Source organism: Lissotriton helveticus, chromosome 2_1 (assembly GCF_964261635.1).
Source record: "Lissotriton helveticus chromosome 2_1, aLisHel1.1, whole genome shotgun sequence".
Taxonomy (NCBI): domain Eukaryota; kingdom Metazoa; phylum Chordata; class Amphibia; order Caudata; family Salamandridae; genus Lissotriton; species Lissotriton helveticus.
The window spans coordinates 325929835-325956319 of record NC_136059.1 but is presented as its reverse complement, the minus strand read 5'-3'; the positions used below and the strand labels follow the sequence as shown (position 1 = coordinate 325956319).

Sequence of the window (26485 nt, the reverse complement as noted above, 5' to 3'; positions counted from 1 at the left end):
CCGAGATCTGCCACTAGAGCAGGGCCGTCCAAAGTAGCCACGAGCTCTGAGGGGTCAGTTGCTAACCAAGGTAATACGCGTAGAAAAATTAATTGTATAAACATACCACCAAAGGCAGCACCTTATGTGTGCGTCCTCTCGGGAGTACCGGTGCTCACAAACGGGAAAACTGAAGGGCATCAGGAGCTCAAAAATAAAGTACAATTTTGGTTAACTAATAATAGACCCCTTCCATCTAATATTGATGGAAGAATTTTAAATGTCAGAAGGGTGGGATGGTTAGGTTCCCGTCCTAAGGACATGGCTGGAGACCTGGTAATTGTTAACTTCAGGGATAACCAGGTCATCCCATATCTACGTAGTTGGGACTCACAAATAGGAGACGGGCCCATAGCAACAAGAGAACTGTCCGATTTCTATCCCAGAACCGCGTATTTGCCCCCCACATGATGGAGCGTAGAAGAAAACCACTGGACGGGCAGGAGGGGCCCCGTAACGAGTAGTTACAAGATACCCATTTATAATCGTTATGACCTTCTTCATGGCTTAGATTTGGTGATCTGAAAGCATCCAATAAGCATAGTTACTTTTTTTTGCGTCGTCAAATGTAATGAATCTTAATTGATGTCACCTATGTGCTTCTTTTTACATAGCTTAGATTTAGTTTCATATTCATTTCACTTCCTTGATTGTAATTGTTTCTTTTTAAACTTGCAAAATCTACCTAGATGGGTTGACTCCTTATTGTCTGTCCACAGGGAAAATTGATTTATGTTTGTCAAACTATATTTTATTGTAAAAGAAATTTGTATGCTGTATGCTTTTATGGTTATTAATTTTAACGGAATAAAGTAAAGTAAAGTTTGATTCATGTTCTCTTCGAATATACAAAGCATATAGCCATGTCTTAACTGGGGTGGCAGAGTGGGCTAAAGAACGGTGATAGATTAAACCCAGATCGTTTGACTGGGTGTGAGTGTTTGATTGGTTCAGATGCTCCGTCCATCACCACCCCCTTTTGTACCGGACTGTTCCAATGAGGCACAGGGTCAAGACTGATTTGCATATGGCCAGGTCTAAACTGGGGTGGCATGGTGAGCAAAAGAATGATGGATTTAACCCAGATCTCTAGACTGGGGGTGAATGTTTTGATTTGTTCTGCATTCCGTCCATCAAATGTGGGTCTTTTGCATCTCATTGTTGCCAGCACCTGCAAAGATCTTGGAAAAGTTGCTAAATCACATACTTTTATTCTTTGTAGAAGCAAGCTGTCTGTTTCACAACCTGCAATCTGGCTTTGGTTAGGGTTGCATCACAGAGATCACCTTATTTGAAGTCTCAGATTCCATCACAGAAACCTTGGTTAGCGGTGCCTCTGTCATGGCGGTACTGTTAGACCTGCACACTCCACCTTGTTGAATAGATTCAGTCTTCTTGGCATTCAGGGCACTGTACTGGCCTGGATTCAATAATTCTTGGCCGAACACTCTCAGCTGGTCTACCTTCACCTTCTTCTCTCAAATCCCTGGTTTATGGAGTGCTATAGCTCTCTGCCTCCAATCCACTTTTCTTCAACCTTTACTTGGCACCTTTGACCACCCTTGTTGAAAAATGGGGAGTGAAGGTAGTATCCTATATGGATGACACTCAACTGCTGTTTTCGTTCCAAGTCACATTCTGACACAGTTAGTCAATCCTTTCTTTGTGGCAATATTTTTGCTTACATTTTGCAGCTTATCTCTGGAGAATATTGTAGGTCACCACTACACTTTTGCCGAAACCTAAAGATTGTTTTAGTGGTCCAAATGTACATTCTATGGTGTGTCTGCTTCTCCGATGTACCACACTGTAGCAATGTTCATTGGGAATAGTGGTGGACAGACATAGTGTCAATATCCATGGCTTTAAGGCAAATGCACTATCACCAAAAACAAACAAAACACATTTAGCTATGGAATAAAATTGCACTTTCAGCTTTATTATTTAATATTCCATGTGTATTGACCCAATAAATATCTGTCATCCAAATCTTCTCTTTGTAGCCTTTGTTAAATTCCACTAGGTCAGAATATGAAAGAGTTGTGGATGCTCCCTGGAAATCAGTCAACAATATCTGTTAGCGCATTCTTGGCATTAAACGCCACTTAGATGTGTAGTGAAAGAGTATTTTCCTAAATCCTGAATACATAGATGGTGTCAGATGGTGAGAACATAGGCACATGTGCACCATCTATACATTCAATGGCATGGGGGAATTTGGCTATCCTATAAAGTTTGGTTTTGATGATGTGCAATTCACGTGCATTTCTTGGGAAATATATATAGATCTGTACGCATATTAACATGTCATCTTGAAATAAGTTAAACAAATGAGATGGGGCAATATGTGACACACCACCAACTGCTGCGATCATACCTTGGTAGCTACCAGAGGCAAAGAGGTGCAAACTACATAACTCCTGCAAGTGGGTGCTGATAGACTTACTGCACAAGTTATGCCTCTTAAGCTGAGGCTTTAAATCAGCTATGAGCTACAGAATAACACACTTACTTAGCCTGTTCTTTGCATATATCTCTTCCTCATTTGGTCAACGAGTGTCATATTCAGTCTGAGGATCCTCTCCTGTCTTCTGCTACTTGGCAAACAAGCTAGAATAAGCATTTACTTTCCCATCACATACAGAGCAGCCAGTTTGGAAAACGCTGATGCATTTTGAGTCAGCCTATATAGTTCGCACGCACTTACCAACTGATTTGAGTTGATGGTAAATTGCATGTGCTAAATGGTACTTTTGTGACTAATCGCTATGTGTGAATGCGGTGAACAAAAGAATATCAATTCGCTATTAACAATTTCTTAATAATGAACCACTACTTGAAGTCGTTAAAATACAAATTTGTAATTTATTCTTATCATTAAATATACATCTGCAAATGCTTTTCTCACTTACAAAACTAGTGGTTTTGCAACCTGTAACCAGTTTCCAACTGATTACCAAGTCGCAAAAGTTTTGTGCATATGGCCCATTGATATTTAGCAAGCTTGGTAATGTTCGGTAATAAACTGAGTTTATTGATTGAGAGAGGTCAAAACCCTCAATCAACAAACACAATCCTTGAAAAGGGTGAATCACAAAAGTCGCTAATTTAAAGTGTGCTTAAACCTCTCTTAGCTGGGCACAAAAGCATTTATGCTGAACTTAAAGGCAATGTGTGAAGTATTTATGCAGTAACAAATAGAAAGTGAAAACACTACACAAGGAGAAATCCCAAACCAAAATTAATTAAATTCAATCCATAGTGATAGTTATTATTTTTAAAATTGTTTTGTGAAATCTAGAGCCTTAAAGATCCTAGTGCCAACCACATGTATATGGTCATGCGATACTGGGGCAAAGTAAAAAGTAGGGGTAGGCATAAATGTCATAATTCTATCCAGCTTAATTACTCATATAACTTGAAATTGTATTTGTGCATAATTGTGTGAGAAGAGTTATCCAGCATTACTCAAACTAATGTATTGTGAAATGTTGGTAATTTTGTTTCACATGAGTAATGCATAACTACTGAAATTACTCCAGTTACTCTGACATGATTAAAATTTCTCTCAGGCCTGGTCAAAAGTTAAGGCCAACTGAGATGGAATGAGGGTGAGATACATGAGGTCAATTGGTCACGAGTCTCAGCTTACTTACGGATGCTTGTTTCTGGTCCAGGGAAGACATGGGTTGGCAGTTCGGGCCGGACTGTTCCCACAAGGCACAGAGTCAGACTGATTTGCATATAGCCATGTCTGAACTGGGGTGGCTGAGTGAACTAAAGAATGGTGATGGATTAAACTCAGATCAGTTGACTGGGGGTAAGTGTTTGTTTTGTTCAAACGCTCCGTCCATCATCCCCTTTTGTATCGCTTTGTTCGCCCTAAGTGTGGCAGGGTATGCTCAGACGTGAGTCCCTTGTTCACTTGGCCACTGGATTCAAGATAGCCTGGCTGATGAGGATTATGAATCCGAAACCGGTCCCAGGATGCTTGTTTCTGGTCCAGGGAAGACATGGCTTGGCAGTTCGGGCTGGACTGTTCCCACAAGGCACAGGGTCAGACTGATTTGCATATAGCCATGTCTGAACTGGGGTGGCTGAGTGAACTAAAGAATGGTGATGGATTAAACCCAGATCAGTTGACTGGGGGTGAGTGTTTGTTTTGTTCAAACGCTCCGTCCATCATCCCCTTTTGTATCGCTTTGTTCGCCCTAAGTGTGGCAGGGTATGCTCAGACGTGAGTCCCTTGTTCACTTGGCCACTGGATTCAAGATAGCCTGGCTGATGAGGATTATGAATCTGAAACCGGTCCCAGGATGCTTGTTTCTGGTCCAGGGAAGACATGGCTTGGCAGTTCGCGCTGGACTGTTCCCACAAGGCACAGGGTCAGACTGATTTGCATATAGCCATGTCTGAACTGGGGTGGCTGAGTGAACTAAAGAATGGTGATGGATTAAACCCAGATCAGTTGACTGGGGGTGAGTGTTTGTTTTGTTCAAACGCTCCGTCCATCATCCCCTTTTGTATTACTTTTGAACGTGGACATTTTTCAGAGAAAAAGTCCAGGAGAAGTTACAGTTTAGGGGCAAGGCAGCAGGATGCGTATGGGAAGGCATCATTGTTGCCAGGGAGAGGCTGGATGAGGTCTGGGTGAACTTCGACAATGGTAGGAACAAGCTTTGAGCGGTAGGAGCTGTATTTCTAGGCTGAGGAGGTTGTCGACGTTGATTGGGAGCCTGTTGCTGTCAAATACAATGAAGATTTTTACCTTCTGACAACTTTTTGGAAGTTGAAAACCTTGCAGTGAGAAGAATCTGCAAGGCAATGAGGGCTCCACGAGGTTGGACTCCATCATTGAGAGGTGCAGCTGAACGTAGTTAACGTGGCAAAGTCAGGCCAACCGGTGATGCACCTTAGGTGGATCAATTGGCAGGTAGGTCCCAGTCTTCAGTCTTCTGTCCGTTTGTCTGGCACTTTTTGGTGAACTTTCTTTTAGGTCCTAACTTTTAGGGTAAGGCAGGAATAGCACCTCTAACGCCACTTCCAAGGGTCCGGGAACTGCGGCGACCACTCAGGGGATTAGGGCTCACGCCAGTAAGGGCCTGGTGCAGGGTTCAAAGCCTCTGGAGCTTGTTATGTCTCTGTAGCTCACACAGAAGGTCAGCTAACTGGAGTCACTTCCGGTGGTCCTGCATTAAATGGGATGGTTTAGTTTTATTCAAGCATTAAGACAGGCCTTTAAGCAGCCAAACTGTCCTCTGGGATACAAGGCAGTCCCTCTGAAGTCTCCCACAGGTCCAGGAGTGTAGTGAAGTTATTCTGAGGTTCCAATATTTTTAACTGGGTCCAGCCTTTGAAGTGGGTGACATCCTGGGCTGCCCCCACATCTTGTTCTAGAAAGTTCTTTCATTCCCCTGCCAAGATTCCAAAAAGTCTGGGGTGACAAAAAGTTGGTGTCAAGTTTGTGTGTGCAGGAAGAAAGACCTTTGAAGTATAGGTGGGGCCGGGAACAGCTCTGTTCCCAACCATCCTGGCAGGATGGCTCATCCTGTATAACCAGAGCCTCATTTGTCTCACTGTCTAGCAGAAATACACAAACACCAACAGCAGAGTTATATACAGTTATGTTACTCAGGACACTGACAGCAGGCACCAAATGGTTAGGGCAAGAAAATCCCAACTTTCTAAAAGTGGCATTTTCATAATTGTGACTTAAAATCCAACTTTATAACAAAAGACCATTGGCATTAAAGAAGATTTAAAACTGTAATTAATTTCAGACTAAACAAACCATTCCTACATGCCCTCAATAAAACATCACCATGTATTAAATGTAATAGGATAACCCAATGTTAACCAATAGGAGAGATAGGTAAGCTTGGGCGTAAAATCCGTTCCGCTCGCGGATTTTGCGGATTTTCGGTAAATTCGCAATCCGCGAACTCTTGCGAACTTGCCGAAAATTCGAAAAATCCGTGCGAAGCGGATTTTTTGCTTGGTCGCACTTGCCAACTAGAATACTATACAATTTTGCGGAATTAAACACTTGCGAACACGTAGATGCGGCGGGCAGCGACAATCTCGCAATTGCGAGATTGCAAATTTTGCAATTTCGCACAAGAAATCCACCAACAGGCAGCATAAACCTTGAAAATTATGATTTTTATCAGAATAACTCCTCAGGTTGACATTTGCCTGCACTTTTTCTTTGCAAGGAGTCCATTTTGGGGGGTGGGGGTGGGAGGAAGGAAGTGCCCCACAGTCTCCAACTTCCTGTTCCTGTCCACCAGGCTCCTCCCAGTGCTGTCTTCATGTGCTGGTCACTTTGATTTGGATCTTGACCTGGAAGGATTACTTTTTGTGGATGCTGCTGGATATTTGGATTTTTGCTGAACTGAAAGCACTCAGCAGGTGCAAAAGTTCAATCTTATCATTAGTAACCATTCCCTGTAGTGCTTCCTTAGGGGCCCCTTCAGAGTTCATTTGCCTACTTGCAACTATTCTATGACCCTGCTCTGACCCTCACAGCAGGCTCAGAGAATAGCTACAAGTATACAACAAAGGTCCTGTTAAAAAAATTACACTGCAACAGAAAGCAATTACAGACAAAACTGAAAGCACTCAGCAGGTGCAAAAGTTCAATCTTATCATTAGTAACCATTCCCTGTAGTGCTTCCTGAGGGGCCCCTTCAGAGTTCAGTTGCCTACTTGCAACTATAGGCCACAAAGGTCCTGTGAAAAAAAATTGCACTGCAACAGAAAGCCAATTACAGATAAGGAAGCAGGTGCCAGCCAGACTGGAAGTTTAAATTCAGTGACATATTAATCAACCCCAAATTAATTCATGTCAGTTGAAGCAGGGCAGGTGTGCTTGCTTTTTTTCACCCCCATATTCTACAGTGATAAACCAACCAGAGGGTGGCAGTGATGTACCAGAGGGTGGCATGGGTGTACCACAGGGGGGCAGTGGTGAAACAGAGAGTGCTGTGAACCTGTGATGATGAACCAGATGTAGAAACAACATAGTCGCGGCCGTTGCGAGCCGACAAGTAAGTCCGCAATTGCGAACTGGTACAGAACCCTCGCGAACTGGCAGAAATCCTTGCGAACACACAAAAAAAAATCCGCAAATTCGCGAGAGTTCACGGATTTTGCGGATTGCGAATCCGTAAATACGCAAGTTCCCGGATTGCAAATTCGCAAAATCCGCCCATGCTTAGAGATAGGCCTTACAGTAGTGAAACATACATACACTACCAGGACATGTAAAATTTAAAAGTACTACCTTTTAAAAACAATGCACCCTGACCTATGTGTCTTTGGGGACTAACTTAGTGGTATTACTATGTATATAAATAAAGGTTTAGGCCTGGCAAATGTTATTTTAATAGGTTGAAATGGCATTCTCAAAATTGCACTATAGCCTACAATGGCAGGCTTGAGATGACAGTTAAAGTGCTATATAAGTGGGAGGCAAAGTGAGTGCTGCCGGCCCACTAGTAGCATTTTATTTATAAGCCTATGGTATATGTAGTAAAATATGCTAGGGAATATTAAGTAAATTAAATATGCCAATTGGGTGTAAGCCAATCATACCAGTTTTAGTGAGAGAGCACGTGTACTTTAGCAATGATTAGCAGTGGTAAAGTGCACAGAATTTTAATGACAACAAAAGCGAATATTGAAAACAGGAAGGGTGAATGAAAAAAGTTTGGGGGAATAATGTCAGGCTTAACAGGCGCATTACAGCTCATGCAGCATCTCACCAGTAGCATTCCTGAAAACCAGGAAACCTAGTTTAGTGAGCATAATAATCAAAGACAAATTTGATGAAAAGATACTTGCTAATGTAAAGATTGAAATATGTATTCAGTTATGTATAAATGAGACAAGAAGTCATATGAACTCATTACTTTGAGAAGATAATTTCCTATGATTCCCTCTCAACATTATTTATTTATAAAGTAACACATCCCTATTGAGACACCTTTGCTAACACAGAGCATGGTGTTTCACTCTAAAAATAGTAATATCACTGCTTAAACATCTCGTAGGGCTAAAGTATATGTACAGTGAAATTCATAAAATACTAGAGCTTGAATTAACACAATACACATTTTTTGAGTTATAATTTGAGAAACACTGCATCCTTTACGTACAAGTACATACAGTTGTAACACTTAAGTTTTCAATACAGTCTGCAAGCCTTGCTCACCTCTTTCTAAGTTGTAATATGTACCTCTCAAAAGCTATATTAACACATCAACACCTCCCAAACAGCTTTTCACTCTGCAAACATGGTGTAGAAAAATGTTGCCAACATTATTACAGTTACTGACACTTCACAACAAAGTTAATCAATGTATTATTAAATACCTGAACTTGAGGTTTTTCTTTAATACAGATGAAGACACCAATCTCTTTCAACTCCACAAGAACTCACTTCTGATGAGCACAACTCAGACTTCTTTCAGCTCCAAAGCACCTAGACAACCTGAGCTATCTCCGGTCTCCACCCAATCTCATCACAACATTTAACCAACCATGTAATAAGAATGTTAGCTGTTGGTTGGTTGAGCCTTGGCCCATCTTATTTTACTTCTCCCTATACAATCTTGTGAAACTCTAGCGGGATTGTGAAACACCTCATGGCAGGCCCAGTAATTTTCCATGCAGGTCTCACAAGAGGTGCGCAGGATCGCATGATTGATATATATATGTATATATATATATAAATTCACTGAAAAAACCATAGGTTATAGACCATATATAGTTAGGAATTAGCATTTACAAAACCTTGAAAATTCACTGAAAAAACCATAGGTTATAGACCATATATAGTTAGGAATTAGCATTTAAAAAACCTTATTTTACTCACACAAAACCATTGAAATTCCATATATAGTTAGTTGTACTAACTATATATCGCGCACCCGCAATCCACTGCTGATGATGTCACATATTACATCATTCATGACATGGTCAGTGACATCACTGATGACATCACTGATGACATCTCAAATGACATCACTGATGACATCACTGATGACAACATCCAGTGACTGTATGTTTCTGTAAAGTTAAAATATGTCTTATATATTGAAGAATGAGTGGATGTATAAGTGTCTGGATGATGTATTTAGTAGGTGCATGACTGACTGTATAAGTGAGTGATTAAATGTGTCTCACTGAGTGCATGGGTTAGTGACTAAACTGTTTTAAATTGTGCACCATTGTGTCTGTTGTTTTGTAATCTGATGCATGTGTTGATCATTAGCTATATGACTAACTATATGGGTTATTGATTAGTTGGCCAAGTATTTGTATGGGAGACTGAGTGTGTGTGTGGGTGGCTGGGAGGTGTATGACTCTGTGCATAGATGTGTGAGCAGTTGATTCACTAGATGTATGGGTTCAAAAGTGCATGTGGAAACAGCTGTATGGGCGGTTTACTGTGTGCATGAGTGTATTGGTGAGTGAATGGATATCTCAGTGCTACATGTCAAAGTAAGTACATATGTAAAACACAGTACATGTGGTAGTTGACATATATAAATAACTGTGCATAAGAGCCAGTGAATGTGTGAGTGGCTGTATGGATTATTGTGAACTTGTATCAGGGATTGTATAACAGAGTAAATATGTGTTATTATATGTTTCAATAAGTAAGGTGTGTTTAACGATATAGTTGAGCAAATGGAGGTGTGATTGATTCTTTGCAAGACTGATTAGGTGTGTGAGTAACTCCATGGATGAGTGACAGTCTGTGAGTGTCTGTTTACACTGAGTGTATCTACGGTTATATTAGAGTCTGAAGAGGTTCATCGTATCATCACATGAATGATGTCATGAGTAATGTCAAATGAGATGTCATCAGTGATGTCATGAGTGATGTCATTTGAGATGTCATCAGTGATGTCATCAGTGATGTCACTGACCATGTCATGAATGATGTAATATGTGACATCATCAGCAGTGGATTGCGGGTGCGCGATATATAGTTAGTACAACTAACTATATATGGAATTTCAGTGGTTTTGTGTGAGTAAAATAAGGTTTTTTAAATGCTAATTCCTAACTATATATGGTCTATAACCTATGGTTTTTTCAGTGAATTTTCAAGGTTTTGTAAATGCTAATTCCTAACTATATATGGTCTATAACCTATGGTTTTTTTAGTGAATTTCATAGGTTTTTTAATAGCAAATCTTTATAAAAATAATACATTTTAAATCTAATTTTATATTTTATAATTTTTTTATTTTTTTTTAATATTATTTTTAGTGCGCTCCCGGGGCGCGGACAGGTGAACGCACGGGTAAGCGCAATCTTGCGGCGCGCCCCAGGGCGCGTACTAATGCGCGTCCCGGAAGCGCTATTGCCGAGAACGAAAACAACATTGTGACGTATCGCGTAGCCGCCACGCCTTGCGTCATAAGACACGTATCGCGTAGCCGCGAGATGCGTCTTATGACGCACCGCGTAAGCGCACCCGGAAGCGCATACGATCGCGCAACGTAAGCGCCCCGATGCGCTTACGATACACGCCCGGGACGCGCCGCGGGGCGCGTAGCGTAAGCGCGTCAAACCATGTGACTTTAAAATAACACTTTTCATTGGTTCAGAACTTTTTTTTTTCCAAATTGTGTGAAACCCACCCATTTCTCTCACTATTGCTTTGTACTTGGAGAGAGCAAGAGCTGTTGTGTCTACTCTATCTCCTACTTTTCTGATCTCCAGCAATGGCTGCAAGAGAGTCATCCAGCAGTGATTCAGAGGGATTTTTAGATGAGGACCCTCCTCAGCAAAAGAAAAAAACCCATTTCATCTGGAAATTTTACGAAATCCCAGAAGGACAGAAAAAAGTCAACGCTCCCAAAGTAACATGCAAAATATGTGGGAGTAGTTTATCCAGAGGCAATCCTCTGAAAAAATATAGTTTTGGGAATGCTAATTTGATCCGGCATGTGAAAAGAAGACACCCTAACAACTTTGCCAGGGAGAGTGTCAGAGAGCTGGCACGGAATGTACCCACAGATGGCGGCAGCACCTCCACTGGTGGAGCAACACCTTCGGGACCACCCCGTGGAAGAATGGTCCCTAACATTCAGCCGGTGTTTGCGGGCATCAAATTTTCGTGCACAGAGTGTGACGAACTGCTCTGCTATGGGGAGCAGAGTGTTGAACTGATTGCCCTAAAGAAACAGCAACACCGCTGCTCTTCCAGTCCCTAAATGTTCAAATTTTTTTGCTCCTGTTGAGCAGTTTTGGAATCCTTGTTTTTGTTTTTCCCTTGAAAAAAATCCAAAAAATATATAAAATTGTTTTAAAAAGTCTAAAAAAATATAAAACAACAAAAACAAAAAAAAATATATAAAACAACAAAATCAAAAAAAAGTTCTTTTCAGAACTACCTCCAATTTTTAAAAAGAAGCTTTATTTTTTTAAAAGTCTGTCATTTTTAATCTCCATGGTACGCTCCACCGTACGCTCCCCGGTGCGCGTACCGGGCGCTCACCCCCGCGAAAATCGATTTTTTTTTTGATTTTTTTTTTCACCCGCGGGAGCCTTTTATGGCCCCCACATGAAACCTAGGGGGTCAGGGGGTGTGTACCCTGCCCCCTCTTGCTCATTTCCCCCTTTGATTTTTGCCACCTCTTGTGTCTCAATCCTACCGACACACAAGATGGCGGCCGCTGCGGACTGTTTCGAATGTTTACAGACACCCGAGAACCAATCAGCTTGCCGTGCGCAAGTCGCGTTGCGCGCCTGGAGCGCTCCCCGGTACGCGTACCGAGGAGCGCTCCAGGCGCGGCTCTAGATATATATCTTTTTTTGAACGTTAATTTCTCAAAATCCACTGTAGCACATATATTGAGACCTACAAAAGGCACATCGGGCTACCAGTCCCTACAATTTTGGCAAGTTTCGTGCAAATCCATTCAGCCGTTCGGGCTAAAAGTGAGGCCAACCGCCCTATGGAAAACTCAATGTTAAAAACACGTTTTGGGACCCCCCTTTTTTCTCGGCCCCCCCTTGACGAAACCCACCCAAATTTTCAGGGGCTGCTCAGAAACAAAATGTTCCATTTTCCTGAAAATTTCAGCCAATTCCGTCTACAAACGCCAAAGTTATTAGACATAGAATTTTCAAAAATCCCATAGGGAAAAAATCCTAACTATATATACCTACTGGCGACCGCCAGTAGGTAATATATATATATACATATATATATATATATATATATATATATATATATATATATATATATATATGTGTGTGTGTGTGTGTGTGTGTGTGTGTGTGTATATATATATATATATATATATTTTTTTTTTTTTACCGAAAACAAACAAAGGTTCCAGGGACATGCAAAACCATTGAAATTCAGTAGTTATAGTTACCTCCCAATGCAATGCTTATGACCTCACATATTACATCACTCATGGCATGGTCAGTGACATCACTGATGACATCATTCATTACATTTCAAATGACATCACTGATGACATCCACAGACCCACTCACACAACCTCTCACATGCCATACACCCTCTCATGCACTAACTCACAAACCCACACAACCACTTATATACCCATTCACAGACCCATACAACTACTGACACACACACTCACTCACTCATACAGCCATTCACACAACCACTCACTCACCTATACAACCACTCACACAGCCATGCACAGACCAATTATTTTAATTATATTTCCTAACTGTCACCTGTAACATTTGAGAGTGGGTGTATGAGTGGCTGTATTGTTAGGTGAGTGGAGGTGGGATTCTCTAAGTGGTTGAGTGAGTGGGTGTGAGTGTCTGAGTGGAGCTGTGAGTAGTTGTGTGAGTTAGGTTCAGATTGGGTCTGTGAGTGGGTCAGTAAGTGTTTGAGTAGGTCTGGGAGTGAATGAATGAGTCTCTGAGTAGATCTGTTAGTAGGTGTGTGAGTGTATAAGTTGATCTGTAAGTGGATGTATGAATGTCCCATTGGATCTGTGAGTGGGTGCATGAGTGTGTAAGTGGGAATGTAAGTCTCTGAGTTTGTTTGTAAGTGGGTGTGTGTTTCTCTCATTGAGTCTGTTAGTGGGTGAAGTAGTGTTTGAGTTAATCTGTGAGTAGGTGCATGAGTGTGTGAGTGTGTCCTTCAGTGGGTCCATGAGTCTGTGAGTGGGTGTGTGGATGTGCCTGCGAGTGGGTGCTTAACTGTATGAGTTGGTCTTTCAATGGGACCGTGGTAAAAAAAACAGGGGGGCACACTGGAGCAGGTCCTCATGCCAGCCAGAAAGGCTGCTCCCTCCATGCAGAAGCAATAGAAATAGAAATAGAAATGAAACATTCACTTCCAGTGGGCAGGAGTACTTTGACAGCTACTGCCCACTAGAACGATAATGTCTGCTTTTGCTTGGTGGGAGCTGTCACACCTCCCGGCAAGCTAAAGCTTTGTGGGCACCCTGCGACAATGCGGAGCCAGCCCTAGGGGGTGGCAGTCCCCAGGGACATTTTTGGCTCCAGGAGGAGGGTTGTGCGGCCCTGTTCTTTGATTTTCAAGGGTCTGCCCCAGAGAGGTGGTGGTCCCCAGGGCTGAGAATGACTCAGGAGGGGGGACGTGTGGCCACTCTCCCATTGTTTTGAAAGTATTTGGCCCCGGGTAGGTGGTGGTCTTCGGGGGGGTCTGCAGGCCCTTCAATTAACTGTTACTTAGCTCTGGGGAATTGGGGGTCCCCAGGGCTTGTGGAGGCCCCTATTTCTATTTGCTTGGTTGAATGGAGGAGGTGGCCTCTGGGGCTTATAGAGCCTCAGGAAGGGGGCCCCGTGCACTCCCCTCCTTTGTTATAAATATAGCCCCAAGGAGGTGGTTGGCCCGAGAGCCCAATGAGCCTCTGGAGGGGAGCTCCGTGAATCCTGTTCTTCTTTTAAGCAATGCGCCTGGGACCTGGCGCCCGGGTGCTTTTTACCAAACAAGTGTGGGAGCCCAAACTTGTTTTTTTTATTTTCACCTGGCTCATGGATCTGCTGTGATTCTCAGTGAAAATAAAAACAGAAGCTTTTTTGCCCTGGCGACCAGAGCAAGGGTTCAAGGTATTACTACTCTGTCTCTATTTGTGTTTTTTTTAACCTTTTTTCAGGGACTTGGCTGAAGCCAAGCCCCAAGATGGCTTCCAACAGTTCCTGGTTGAAATGTTGGCAGTCATTCAGATCTTAGCACAAGATTGTGAGGATTTGCTGAGCCTTCTCTGCCCTAGATATCTAAATGTAGTTTTTCTTTAATATCTCCAAAACTACAGAATGGATTTACACCAATTTACAGTAAGGTCGCCTTCTGGGTCTACAGCTACCTTTCTGCAAAATGTTGTGAACTTCCATTCAGCAGTTCGGGCTTTAGTCGTGTCTAATATTCCTAAGGGAGTTTACATAGGAAACACACTTTTTTCTACCCTCCCTTTTTCTCACCCCAGTCTTGACGGATGAGCCCAAAACTTTCCATGAGCAACAAGAATTGCCAGCACAATTTTATGGGAAAAGTTTGTGAAGATTAGTCAAACGGCACTAAAGATATATCCAAGTCCAACAATACTTTTCCTATGGACACTAGGTCCTAACTATAACTACCTACTGGCAACCCCCAGTAGGTAATATGATTTTATATATATATATATATATATATATATATATATATATATATATATAACTAATATTTTCTACATGTATTGTACATATTTTTTCTACAGATATACTGTCTTGTTTGGTCATTGATTAGATATTTTCTTTCACTCCCATCCCATTTTCAAAAGAGAGATATTATTTGATCTTTTATCTTAATGAAAAATCTGATGATGTTTACATTATTACATTAGTGGAGTAAAGATACATGAATTGCATAGTATTACTTTTCTGTTTATGATCGTGATAAATTTGTACAAAACAGTATGGCAGCCACCATTTTAGCATTTGAAAAAAGTCATGAGCAATCAATACATGTTACGTTGCTTATGCAATTATCACTGAATAAACGTTATTAATTAAAAGATGCAGCTGGGTTCCTTCAAGGCAGAGTACAAATGACATGAACAATGTTGCAGGTCACATTACTTATCACAATAGCGTTAGCCCTACCAAAGAGGCAAAAAATGAACATGCTGTTGCAGTGTTATTTACTTTTTGAGTATTGATTGCTATTTACTGGAGTTGTACTCTTAGACAGTGTTACATATCGGTTTTATTTATGTTAGGTCATGTGCTTTGCATTGCCATTGTGTAGTTTCAGTTTATGTGCACTTTCTATCAAAAAGGCATTTTTTTGCCCCCCATGGGCCAAAATTAGCAATCACTTAACATTGTCATGTACGACCTGGCAAACCAATTGTTATAAAAACATAGGAAATTTGCTTACACCTGAAGCAAAAATTGCTGAATGGATTTGTGCAAAACTCATGATCTTATAACTTCAATCGTAGAGTGTGCTTTAAGTTCGTTGGTGTAAAGTTTCCAGGTAGGCCTAGAAGGGTTTAGGTTTTTGTAAATATATGCTATTTTAAATCACAATTTAGAAAATCATGAATCCTGTGAATCACATTTGAATATTTTGTCAGATGTGATTGGCTGATGAAGGAGACTTATTTTTTCCACCATCTGGAAATTTGCAATTTGCACAAAAAACCCACACTATTTTTGGGCTCTGGGAAAAAATGTAAAAGCCACGAAGGAGTACCACGGGAGTTGTTCATTCAACTCACTTGCCCTCAAACTGGGTATAGCTAACGAAAACGTACCTTTAGACAAGAGCCAACAGTACGCTAAAATGACAATAAATACATTTTTTGTTTGGTTTGCAGGTCTTAAGAAACAAATTGCTTACTGTGTTAAAAGAGGGAGAGGTGTTGTCAAGAAAACCTTTTGTGATGCCCAAACACAACCAGCAGCACGACACAAAAAGTGCAATGAACAGGATTGCCCACCCAGGTAAGAATTGCATAGTCTTCTGCGTGCATTTATTGTTGCATTTACCACTTAACAAGAAGCAGGACTAATTAGAACAACTTTGGATTTGGAAGCAATATCAGCACATGAAGTATGAATTTCTGTTTATTCTTAATTCATTATTTGTTTTATTCGCATGATGTAATTTTATTTCTTATAAATATGTTCTGCTGTGCGGTAAGGCAACTGCTTTACTTGTATAACATTGCTTTTCACCTAGGTGTGGACGTTGCAATCAATAATGACAAAAATCATAAAAAGTGCATTGAAATATTGTCGTGGCACCATTGATCTTGATGGGATCTCAATAAAATAGAATACTAAAAAATACTAAGGAGGAGTTCGTAAGGGAGAACCATACATAAACCAATTAAATATATATATATATATATATATTTATATAAGTTCTTTAAATAAACAGAATACATCTGTGTAAGATAAAATACATTAGGGTAAGATAAAAATTTAAGAAATTGAAAATGATTGCATACATATAAAGATTAGTGGATTACATAAAATATATGAACATTAAATAATTTAAATATTTTTACAGGTATGGCACAGTTCATGTATATTTATGAAAAATTTAAATGTAAAGAACAGAAGAGAAAATGATTGCAATTACATTTAGGACAGAATAATTAAGATTATGAAAGGTTGGTGTAAAAATGTATTTAGCAGTGCAGTTGATGTAGTGCATTTAATTAATTGGTTAAATACCTAGAAAAACTATATGAAAGTTGTAAGAAATGGAGATACTAGTTGAGGGAAAAGCTGGATTTCCAGGCAAAGGATTTCATCATTGTCGATGGGGAGAACCTGTCACTATGGAGTAGAGTGAAGATTTTTACCTTCAGATTCACACAACGTTTTGTAAATTGAAAACCTCCAATGGTACAAAGCTAAAAGCCATAGTCGAGAGGGCTCTGCAAGACCAAATAATGCTGCTCCGAGGTCCAGCTGAGCAGGATTTGTTGATACTGCACAGAAAAATGTAGCGGGAGCTACCACAAAGTCAGGCTGAAAAGTTTTGCACCTTGGACGGAAAACGGATATAGTGATATTATAGTGAAAGGTAAGATAGTGGATGTCATGCAGTGGTAGGGAAATATAAGAGTGGAAAGTGTTGTAACATAAAACCCTTTACACACAGTTATAAACTGTAGAAGCTTTTAACCAGATAATGGTATTTAAATCACCCTGAAATGACATCAAGCTACAGGGGTCTTTGAAGTATACTGCCTTTATTGAAGTATAGAGGTATGCAAACTACAGGCATCACGAGATGGCAGAAACTAGAAGGCAGAAAAGTCAAACCTATTCTTCTTTCAATAATTCTCAATCTATATATATATAAACAAATGCATGTCTGTCTGTCTGTCTGTCTGTCTGTTTGTCCTTTATGCATTACTACACCATTCATCCGATCGCCATGAAACTTTGGAAAGTTGTTGAGTACACTCTCGCGAAGGTTTCTGGCATAATTTTATTTTAAATATCGGCCCCCCAGGGCCCTCATAATCTTTCGAATACTAATGTACGCACCAGACGGAGAAACAAAAAATCGGGTATCCACAAGCACTCGAATAAATAAATAGAATTAAAACACCATTCATCCGATTGCCATAAAACTTTGGGAAGTTGTTGAGTACACTCCCGCGAAGGTGTCTAGCATACATTTGTTTTCAATATCGGCCCCCAGGGCCCTCATAATCTTTCAAATACTGATGTACGCACAGGACGTAAAAACAAAAAATCGTGTATCCACAAGCACTCAAATAAATAAATAGAATTAAAACACCATTCATCCGATCGCCATGAAACTTTGGGAAGTTGTTGAGTACACGCCCGCGAAGGTTTCTGGCATAAAATGTTTTTCAATATTGGCCCCCCCAGGGCCCTCAAAATCTTTCGAATACTGATGTACCCAATAGACGGAAAAACAAAAAAATCGTGTATCCACAAGCACTCGAATAAATAAATAGAATTAAATACCATTCATCCGATCGCCAGGAAAAGTTGTTGAGAACACTCCCGCGAAGGTTTCTGCCATAATTTTTTTTTAAATATTGGCCCCCCAGGCCCCTCATAATCTTTCGAATACTGATGTACGCACCAAACGGAAAAACCAAAAATCGTGTATCCACCAGCACTCGAATAAATAAATAGAATTAAAACAACACTTGAAATGTTTTCCATATTAAAATGAATAAGTTTCAATAAAAATGACACAATGTAAATTGAATGTTATCATAACGAGTTTCCTTGAATGTCCTTTCTTCGGAGATCGCAGCAACGCGCAATGGGTAAGCTAGTAAGACATAATTACAACACTAATCTATAATTTTTCATCAATTCCACAATCTGCAAAATAAGGTCTTAGTTGTCCTCAGTGAAATCTCTGCCTTGTAATCCCAATAAAAACAAACTAAATGAAAGGTGTAAGAAATTGGGATGTTGGTTGATGGGAGTGTAAACCCTTCTCAAACAACAGTCACAGTCCTTGTCGAGTGATCCACAAACGACACTAAATTAACTTGCGCTTAACCTTTTGATAGCTTGGCACAAAAAAAGTCAGGCTTAACTTAGAGGTAATGTGTAAAGTATTTATGCAGTACACAACCAGTAATACAATGAAAAACACAACAAAAGAAAAATTCCACACTAATTTAGAAAAATAATAAATGAAATTACACAAAAATGAATAAAATCTGATCAGCAAAACCAGAGTTTTGATTTTTTTAAAGTTTTTACTGTGATCTAGCACCTGAAAGATCAAAGCAGCAACCGTGGCTATCTGGGTATGCGAGACAGAGGAAAAGTCAAAAGTTAAGGCTACCCGCGATGGAGTGTGGTTCACATGTATGAGGTGGATTGAGTCAGGTCTCAGCTTTCTGAGAAGACGTCCAGGGAAAGGTAGAGTTCAATGGGGCAAGGCACCAGGCTGTGTCTGAGAAGGCATCTTTTAGGAGCCGCTGGCTGAGTTCTTAACGAAGCCAATAACAATGGCAGCAAAATGTTCTGAGAGGGAATAGTGGGATTTTCAGGTCTAGGAGATCATTGTCATCGATGAGGAGCTTGTCGCCAATGAGTCCGGTGAAGATATTTACCTTCACACTTGCACAACTTTTTGGAAGTTGAAAATCACCAATGGTAAGAAGCTGAAAGCCATAGTCGAGAGGACTCGGTGAGGCCAAATGCTGCTGCTCAGAGGTCCAGCTGAACAGGATATGCTGCTACTACAGAGAAGAAGATAGCAGGAGCTACTATGAAGACCGGTGATGCACCTTGTAAGGTTCAACTTGCAGGAAGGTCTCAGTCTTCTGTCACTTCTTCTGGCACTTATTGGTGAAAGGTTCTCTATGTCCAAATCGTCAGGGTTACACAGCAGCCACATCTCTAAGACCGCTTCTAATGGCCTAGTACCTGGGGGCACCACTTGGGAGGTTAGGATTTCCTCCAGCAGAGGCCAGGTGCGTATTTTAGGGTCTCTGGAGATGGTTTTATACCTGCAGCTCACACAGGAGGCCATCTAACTAGCCTTTGAGTCACTCTGGTAGCCCTAGGTTCAAGGAGAAGGGGATAGTCTTCTCTCTTCTCTCCTTCAACAGCAAAACAGGCTTCAAGCACCAGGGCAGTCCTCTTAGGAGCAAGACAGGTCTCAAGTAGCAGGCGGTCCTCTTGTAGCAAACAGCAGGGGAGTCCTCTGGAGAACAAGCAAGTCCTCAAGCAGCACTCTGAAGTACAAGGCAGTCAGTCTGAAGTATTTGTCCAGGCGTCTACTGAAGATGTGATTCAGGAGGTCATATATTTATACCTGATGCCAGGCTTTGAAGGAAGTGAAGCAGTGGGTGACATCCTGGCTACCCCCACGCCTAGCTCCGGAACATATTTCCCATCCCCTGCCAAGACTCTAGGCAGACTGGGGTTACAAAAGACTGGTGCAAGGTTCCTTTGTGAGTGTGATGGAGGCAGTCCCTTGAAAGTAAAGTGGGACAGGGAACAGCTCTGCCTCACCCATTATTGCAGGATGGTTCAACGTGCTTACTTCTAGTCCTCATTTGTCTCACAGTCTGGTAGAAATACACAAAGGCCAACTTCCAAGTTATTCACAGTCATGTGACCCAAGACACAGGCAGAAGGCACCAAGTAGTTAGGAGAAGAAAATGCCAACTTTCTAAAAGTACCATTTTCAGAATTGTGACTTAAAATTCTACTTTACCTGTAAAGGGGATTTCAAATTACAATACATTTTAGTCTGTACCTGACTTTCCTTATACGTGCCCAATCAAAAGTTAGAACTTTTAAAATAAAATCAGCTAATCCAATGTGTGAGACAGACGTTAAAGTAGTTAATATGAGTTTAGGAGTTTTTCACTACCAGGACATGTAAAACTTTAAAACATCATGTCCTAGTTTTTAAATACAATGCACCCTTCCCTCTGGGCTCTTTAGGGCCTAATGTAGGGGTGACTCATATGTTTTAAAAAGAAAGGTTTAGGCCTGAATACAGGTTTATTTTGCCAGGTGGAATTGGCAGTTTTAAACTTTACTACAGGCGACTGGCCTAAGGGAGTGGCACAATGAGTGCTGCTGGCCCACTAGTGACTTTTAATTTATAAATCCTGGGTAAATGCAGTACCATATACTAGGGACTTATAAGTAAGTTAAATATTCCAATCCAGTGTAAGCCAATTGTGCCATGTTTTAGCAGTGCTGGTTGGTGACATATATAAATTAAATACTTTTGCGGGCATTATGAGTATCTAGCAATGCCTTTAGGCTAAACTCCTCAGATTTTGCACTAATAAATCATTTAGCACGTGAACTCGACCAGAAAGTTTTAAAGTGCCTTACTTAAGCACCAGTTAAGCAACATTATACAGGTTTACCTTTGTTTTTTATGAGCACTGGGGAGATTAAGTGATTTGCCCAGAATCACATGATGTTAAGCGGCGCCGAAACTCAAACCTGCTTCCCTAGCCCCAAAGTTAACATCTCTTCCACATTTTAACTCACAGACATACTTTACTGTAAGACAGCTTTCATGCAACATGGCCTAGCGACTTAGTATCTATTACCACTATTGCACTAAACCTGTCCCACTGAAGAGAATGTTGCAACAGGGCCTAGCGACTTTGGAGCCATTACCACTATAGCATTAAACCTGTCCCATTGTAGAGTATGTCTGTGAATTGACAAACCCCACCCTCTGCATTTGCCATAACCTTACCTGAGACACCTCCAAAGTGTACCCTGTCATATTGCTTGCTCATCTGTTCCTTTTTTCAGCATTTTGTGGCACGACTCAGAGCATACAAACACTGCTGCCAATCTTGGTGCTAACGCAGAGTACTGTGTGCTCCATCACCACCAGACACCAATAAATCCAGTCATGTCACCCCAGCCACCCCTTGCTGCTTTAAAAACAACCAATCTATGCCTTCCTTTCATGCTATTTTACTAATGAACAGAATAAGAACAAAGCAAGGATTGGTGTGAGCAGGGTAACCCAGCAATCCAAAGGAGACTGAGGCAGCTGTGCTGTGTTGCCCCCTGGCTCATCAGTAGTGCAGTTCAGAACTTTAAAGTGTGCATGTCTGATTACTCACAGTAACAGACCTGTCCAGCCAGACATGTGCACCAGGCTGTAGCTACTGACAGCCAATCAGCAGGATTAGCCATGCCCTGCCCTATACAAACATGAACAGACAGATAGACAAAACACGCCGCAGCTGCAGTATATATTGATGAGGCACTTTGAATTGGCAATGTGTTGGGGCAACAGAAGTGATGAGTCAATGCCCCCACGTTCAAATGAAGAGCAGGAATTGGTGTGTATCTTGGCTCATACTGATTTCCTAGTGTGAAAGCAGTGTTCGTGGTGGAGGTCCATTTTCCATTGTAATTCTATATTCGATTTTATTCTTTGTATAGAGGAAGAATTTGAAGTTTTGTATAAGCAGGATACTTTCATTTGTGAGGAAAAATCCGGAGGGAATAGGAAAGTTGTGTGTTGGATACAGGAAGAGAGGATTGTGAGAGAAATTCAAGAAGGGTAGTCTTAGGGTGATAATATTGAGCAGTATAATAGGGAGGTATTCTTAGATGAATATCATTAAATTCTAGAAGTGAATATTTAGATTTTATATGACCTATGGAATGTGACACTTTACTATGCACGCGTTACAAAGCGTGTCATTACAACTCATTTTTTACATGGCAAAATCCATTACAAAGCATGTTGTTACAGCGCATAATCCATTACAATGCAATTACTATTCTAACTCTGCTGGGGCGTTACTTTGGGGAGTGCGTTGTAATGGATTATGTGATGTAAAGACATGCGTTGTGATGGATTTAGCGATGTAAAAAATGTGTTGTAATGAGACGCGTTGTCACGTGTGCGTTGTAAACGATGTTTCCAGATCTAGGGTTAGAATTCCTTCATATATCCGTTCTTTCAATGAGAGAACTAAATTTTTTTATATGATGTGCTTATTGTGCCATATAGGTGTTTGTTCAAGACTTTCTGAAGGAGAATTTGAATTGATAATTAGAGGTGTGGCAATGGAAATATAATGAGTGGGTATGGGTAAAAAAAGGCCGTTGGGGGTTAAGAAATGTAGATTGTTTCCTGTAGTGAAAATGGTGGAAACTGTGCATGCTGTAATTGACTCCAAACCGTTGATGAATCAGGAGTGTCAGCCAAAAGCGAGGGTCCAAATTTTGCTAAGTGTCAAAGCAGAATGGTATTGCCTGGGGTTTGGGAAATTGATCCCTCCTCTGTATTTGGATTGTTGGAGTTTCGCTAGTGAAATTCTTTGCTTGCTTGTATTCCATAAGATTCTTACCAATGAACGATTTATAGTTTAAAAGAAATGTGATCAAAAGCGTTGCTGGAAGCATGGGCAAATAGAAATTAATTGTAGCTAGTCTACCCCACCAGGACAAGTATAGGGAGAACCAAAGTTCAGCCAAACTTGAGATTTTTGGAATTGGCTTCAGTGAAATTAATTTTAATAGTTTCTTTGAAGGTATTTGAGAATAGAATATCTAAACATTCAGTATGCTTAGAATTCCATTTGAAGCTTGTGTCTTTAAATATGTTGGGAAGACAATATTTATTTAATGGCATAACCTCTGATTTTCCTACATTTTGTTTGTATCCTGAAACTTTAGAAAATTCATTTAGTAATAAAAAATAATCAGTGATTGTGGTATGTGGATTGGATACATATAACAAAATATCGTCAGCGTATGGTCTGAATTTTACCCCCATATGCTTGCACTGAAAACCTGAAAAAGTTGTTCCAAAAAGGGTTCTAAGGATAACATAAATAAATGGGGCATAATAGGCATTCTTGTCTGATTCCTCTATAAAGAGGAAAATAACATGACTGTTTGCCATTAACCAAAATAGAAGTAGAAGGCTCAGAGTATAATAAACACATATATTTAAGAATGTGGGGACTAAAGCTGTCCAATTTCAAAGCTCTGAACATGAATTTCTAGTTAACACAGTCACAGGCTTTTTTGGTGTCTAGTGTTATGGCAGCCAAGGGAGAGCTTACATTGGAGGCCATGTTAAAAAGATTGAGGAGAGTTCTTGAATTATCAGAGATATAGCATCCCTTCACAAAACCTGATTGGTGTTTTCCCACTAAATTAGGGATGACTTGGTTAATGATTAAGGCTATTATTTTAGCAAAGATCTTGCAATCAGTGTAATGAGGGAAAAGTGTCTATAATTTCCTCAGTTAGATAAATCCTTACCTTTTTTAGGGAGCAAGCATGACATAGCTTTAAAGAATGTATCTTGCATGTTCCTTTCAGTCAAACAGTGGATGATTAAAACTAATAATTTTGGAATTAAAAGTTGTTGATAATGGAAATAGAATTGGACCAAGAAGCCATCGGTCCTGGGAGCTTTATACCTTGGAAGTTTTGTAATGCTAATTAATCTCTTGCTCAAGATTGCAGTGTCTACAGAAGAAAGATCTACTATGTGGTTAGATGTTTTAGGAATTGATTGAAATAAAATCATCTAATTATTCAATGCTAGGAGAAAACTTAGAGATGTAAAGTTTAGCATAGTATTCTGTGAAACACTATTTTGGAATTGTGGCTGACCCTGTTGTTGTCTGTGATGGCTATTATCGTCCATTTTTGCTTCTAAAGTTTAAGGAAATTGGTCAATGATTTGTGTGCTTTTATTCCGTCCACCAAACATTTTAGCGTTAAATATAAGTATGCTGGCACAAGCATTGTCCCTAGATTGTTTATTATACTGTAGTTTACAGTTTAATAATCTGAGCAAGATATCTGTTTTATCAGAGGAGAAGTATTAATTTTCTAAAATTGTAATCTGTTTTAAACGTTGTGAGGATTCTTTGAGTGTTCTTTTTTCCCTTGATTGAAATATAATCTATTATGAAACCCCTGTCGGTTGCGTTAGAGGCTTCCCAAATTGAGTTCATCTATGTTTCTGAGGAGAGATTAGGTGTAAACAAATTGTTAATTTAAATTGAGTATTGTACACTAAAGTATTTATCCAGCAATAGGGCATTGTTAAATCTCCACTTCCTAGGGTGAGGTGTATCAGTAGGGGTATCCAAGTTACTATAACACGGGTGTGATGGGATATAAGGATAGAGCCTATCTCAGCATGTGTCATTAATTGGAGGACATTCTGAGTGAGAAATATGTATACTCTATTCTGAAATGCTAATGGTGAGCAGGAGAGAAAAAAGTGAATTCCAACACATCAGGATAGGAGGTCCCCCAACCATCAACTAACCCTCTGTATAAAATGGCCTTTTGGAAAGTTTTATGCATTTTATTGTTCTGAGAACAGCGATCTAGAAAGGAGTCCATTAATTGGTTGCAGTCACTTCCTACTAAACGATTATCTGATGGACACAAAGCTAATAGGGATGAACATTGATGCCAGAATAACAGGTCTACTAAGGCTGTAAACATTACAAAGATAAAACTGGGTGTCATTCATTTTGATATTTAGTGAGAGCCATCTTCCTGCATCGTCTTTGACTTCATTCAACATTTGAATATGTAAGCATTTATAAAGCAGTACTATTACATCATTTTTGTTGTTTAAAGAAGGAGAACTAAACAATTCACCACCCAGTGCCTATGTAAGCAAGGTATCTCTTGTTCCTTTATATGTGTTTACTGTAAGAATGCAATTCGGCAAATTCAGTTTTAATAGGTGAGTTAGCACCCTTTCTTTCTTAACTGGATCACAGAGGCCTATGACATTCCAAGAAATGATACGTAAACTATTAATTGGAAATGCATGCAAAATACACTAAAAACAGACATTAGTGAACCTGTAATGTAAACAATGTACAGCAGAGGAGAGTTGACAGGATGAGAATGGTAGAAGCGATAAAGAACCAGCCGGCATGACAGAAGAGAAGTTGAAAGAAAAAGTGTAAAAAGGATTTGATGAAAAGAAAAAAAAAGTGGAGTGACGAGAAGAGAAGAAAAGAAGTGGAGAGCAAGAGGGCTTCCCAATATTCAATATAATAAAAAGATGACAAAACGCCAAATGGCTTTAGTCATATGAGTCATGAAAAGGAAAGATAATATTGATGGAAAGGAGGAGAATGAGGAAACAGAAGCCTTTCCGGATGAGGACCTCCCAGGACTGAAAATATTATATGACTATTTAATGGAGGAACAATAAAATGAATAAATAAGAGAAAAAAAGAAGAGAAATAGAGATAAAGTCCAAATCAACATATTACAATGTTACAAAACAGACTTACCAAACACAAAAAAGTATGGTACACCATGGACAGAACATAAACACCAGAATAAGAAGACATTGGAGGATACAACATCCTGATCCTTAGGCTGGGAGTAACTGTGGACGTGCATACATGAATTAAAGGTTATGACATTACATGAAAGCCATGTTAAGATTTACCAAATTCAATATCTTTTCTCTTGGGAGTATGAATACATTTTTTAGGATCTGCCGTGTCATTGAATGTAGTTGATTTGTCCCTGTATGTGACCTTGAAGAAGTAAGGATGCTAGAGGGCATATCGAGCGTTCATAGAGCCTAACATTGATCTGAGGTCTAATAATTATTTGGCTCGAGTAGCAGTTGCTCTGGAAACATCCTGGCTGCAGAAAATCCTTTGTCCTGACCATAGCATTTGCTTATGTTGTTTAGCTGTTGTTAGTACTTCCATAAAGTGTGAGTATTGTAGAAATAGAGCAATAATCCTTCCTGGGCTGTTGGAATGGGAGGCATGTGAGAGATCAAACCAATATGCCCTCTAAATGTTGAGTTTGACAGATGTTTGTTAGCCTACAATCTCTTGAATATGAAGCTTCCAAAAACTGATCATGATAGGCCCTTAAGAGCCCTCTGGTATGCCGTAAAAGCACAAATGATAGTGTTGATTGGGATTTTCTAGGTGTTCTA

The 26485-nt window shown here is 40.1% G+C and overlaps 1 protein-coding gene across 2 annotated transcripts in view; it reads left to right on the top strand.

The window, feature by feature from the left end:
• The window catches only part of ADAMTS12 (ADAM metallopeptidase with thrombospondin type 1 motif 12), a 2873463-nt gene that overhangs the window by 2090856 nt on the left and 756122 nt on the right, over positions 1-26485 (top strand). For both annotated transcript variants that reach the window (XM_078677277.1, XM_078677276.1), the window contains one exon: positions 15882-16008. In XM_078677277.1, the coding sequence (XP_078533403.1) occupies positions 15882-16008 (127 nt within the window). The remainder of the gene's footprint in view (positions 1-15881; positions 16009-26485) is intronic.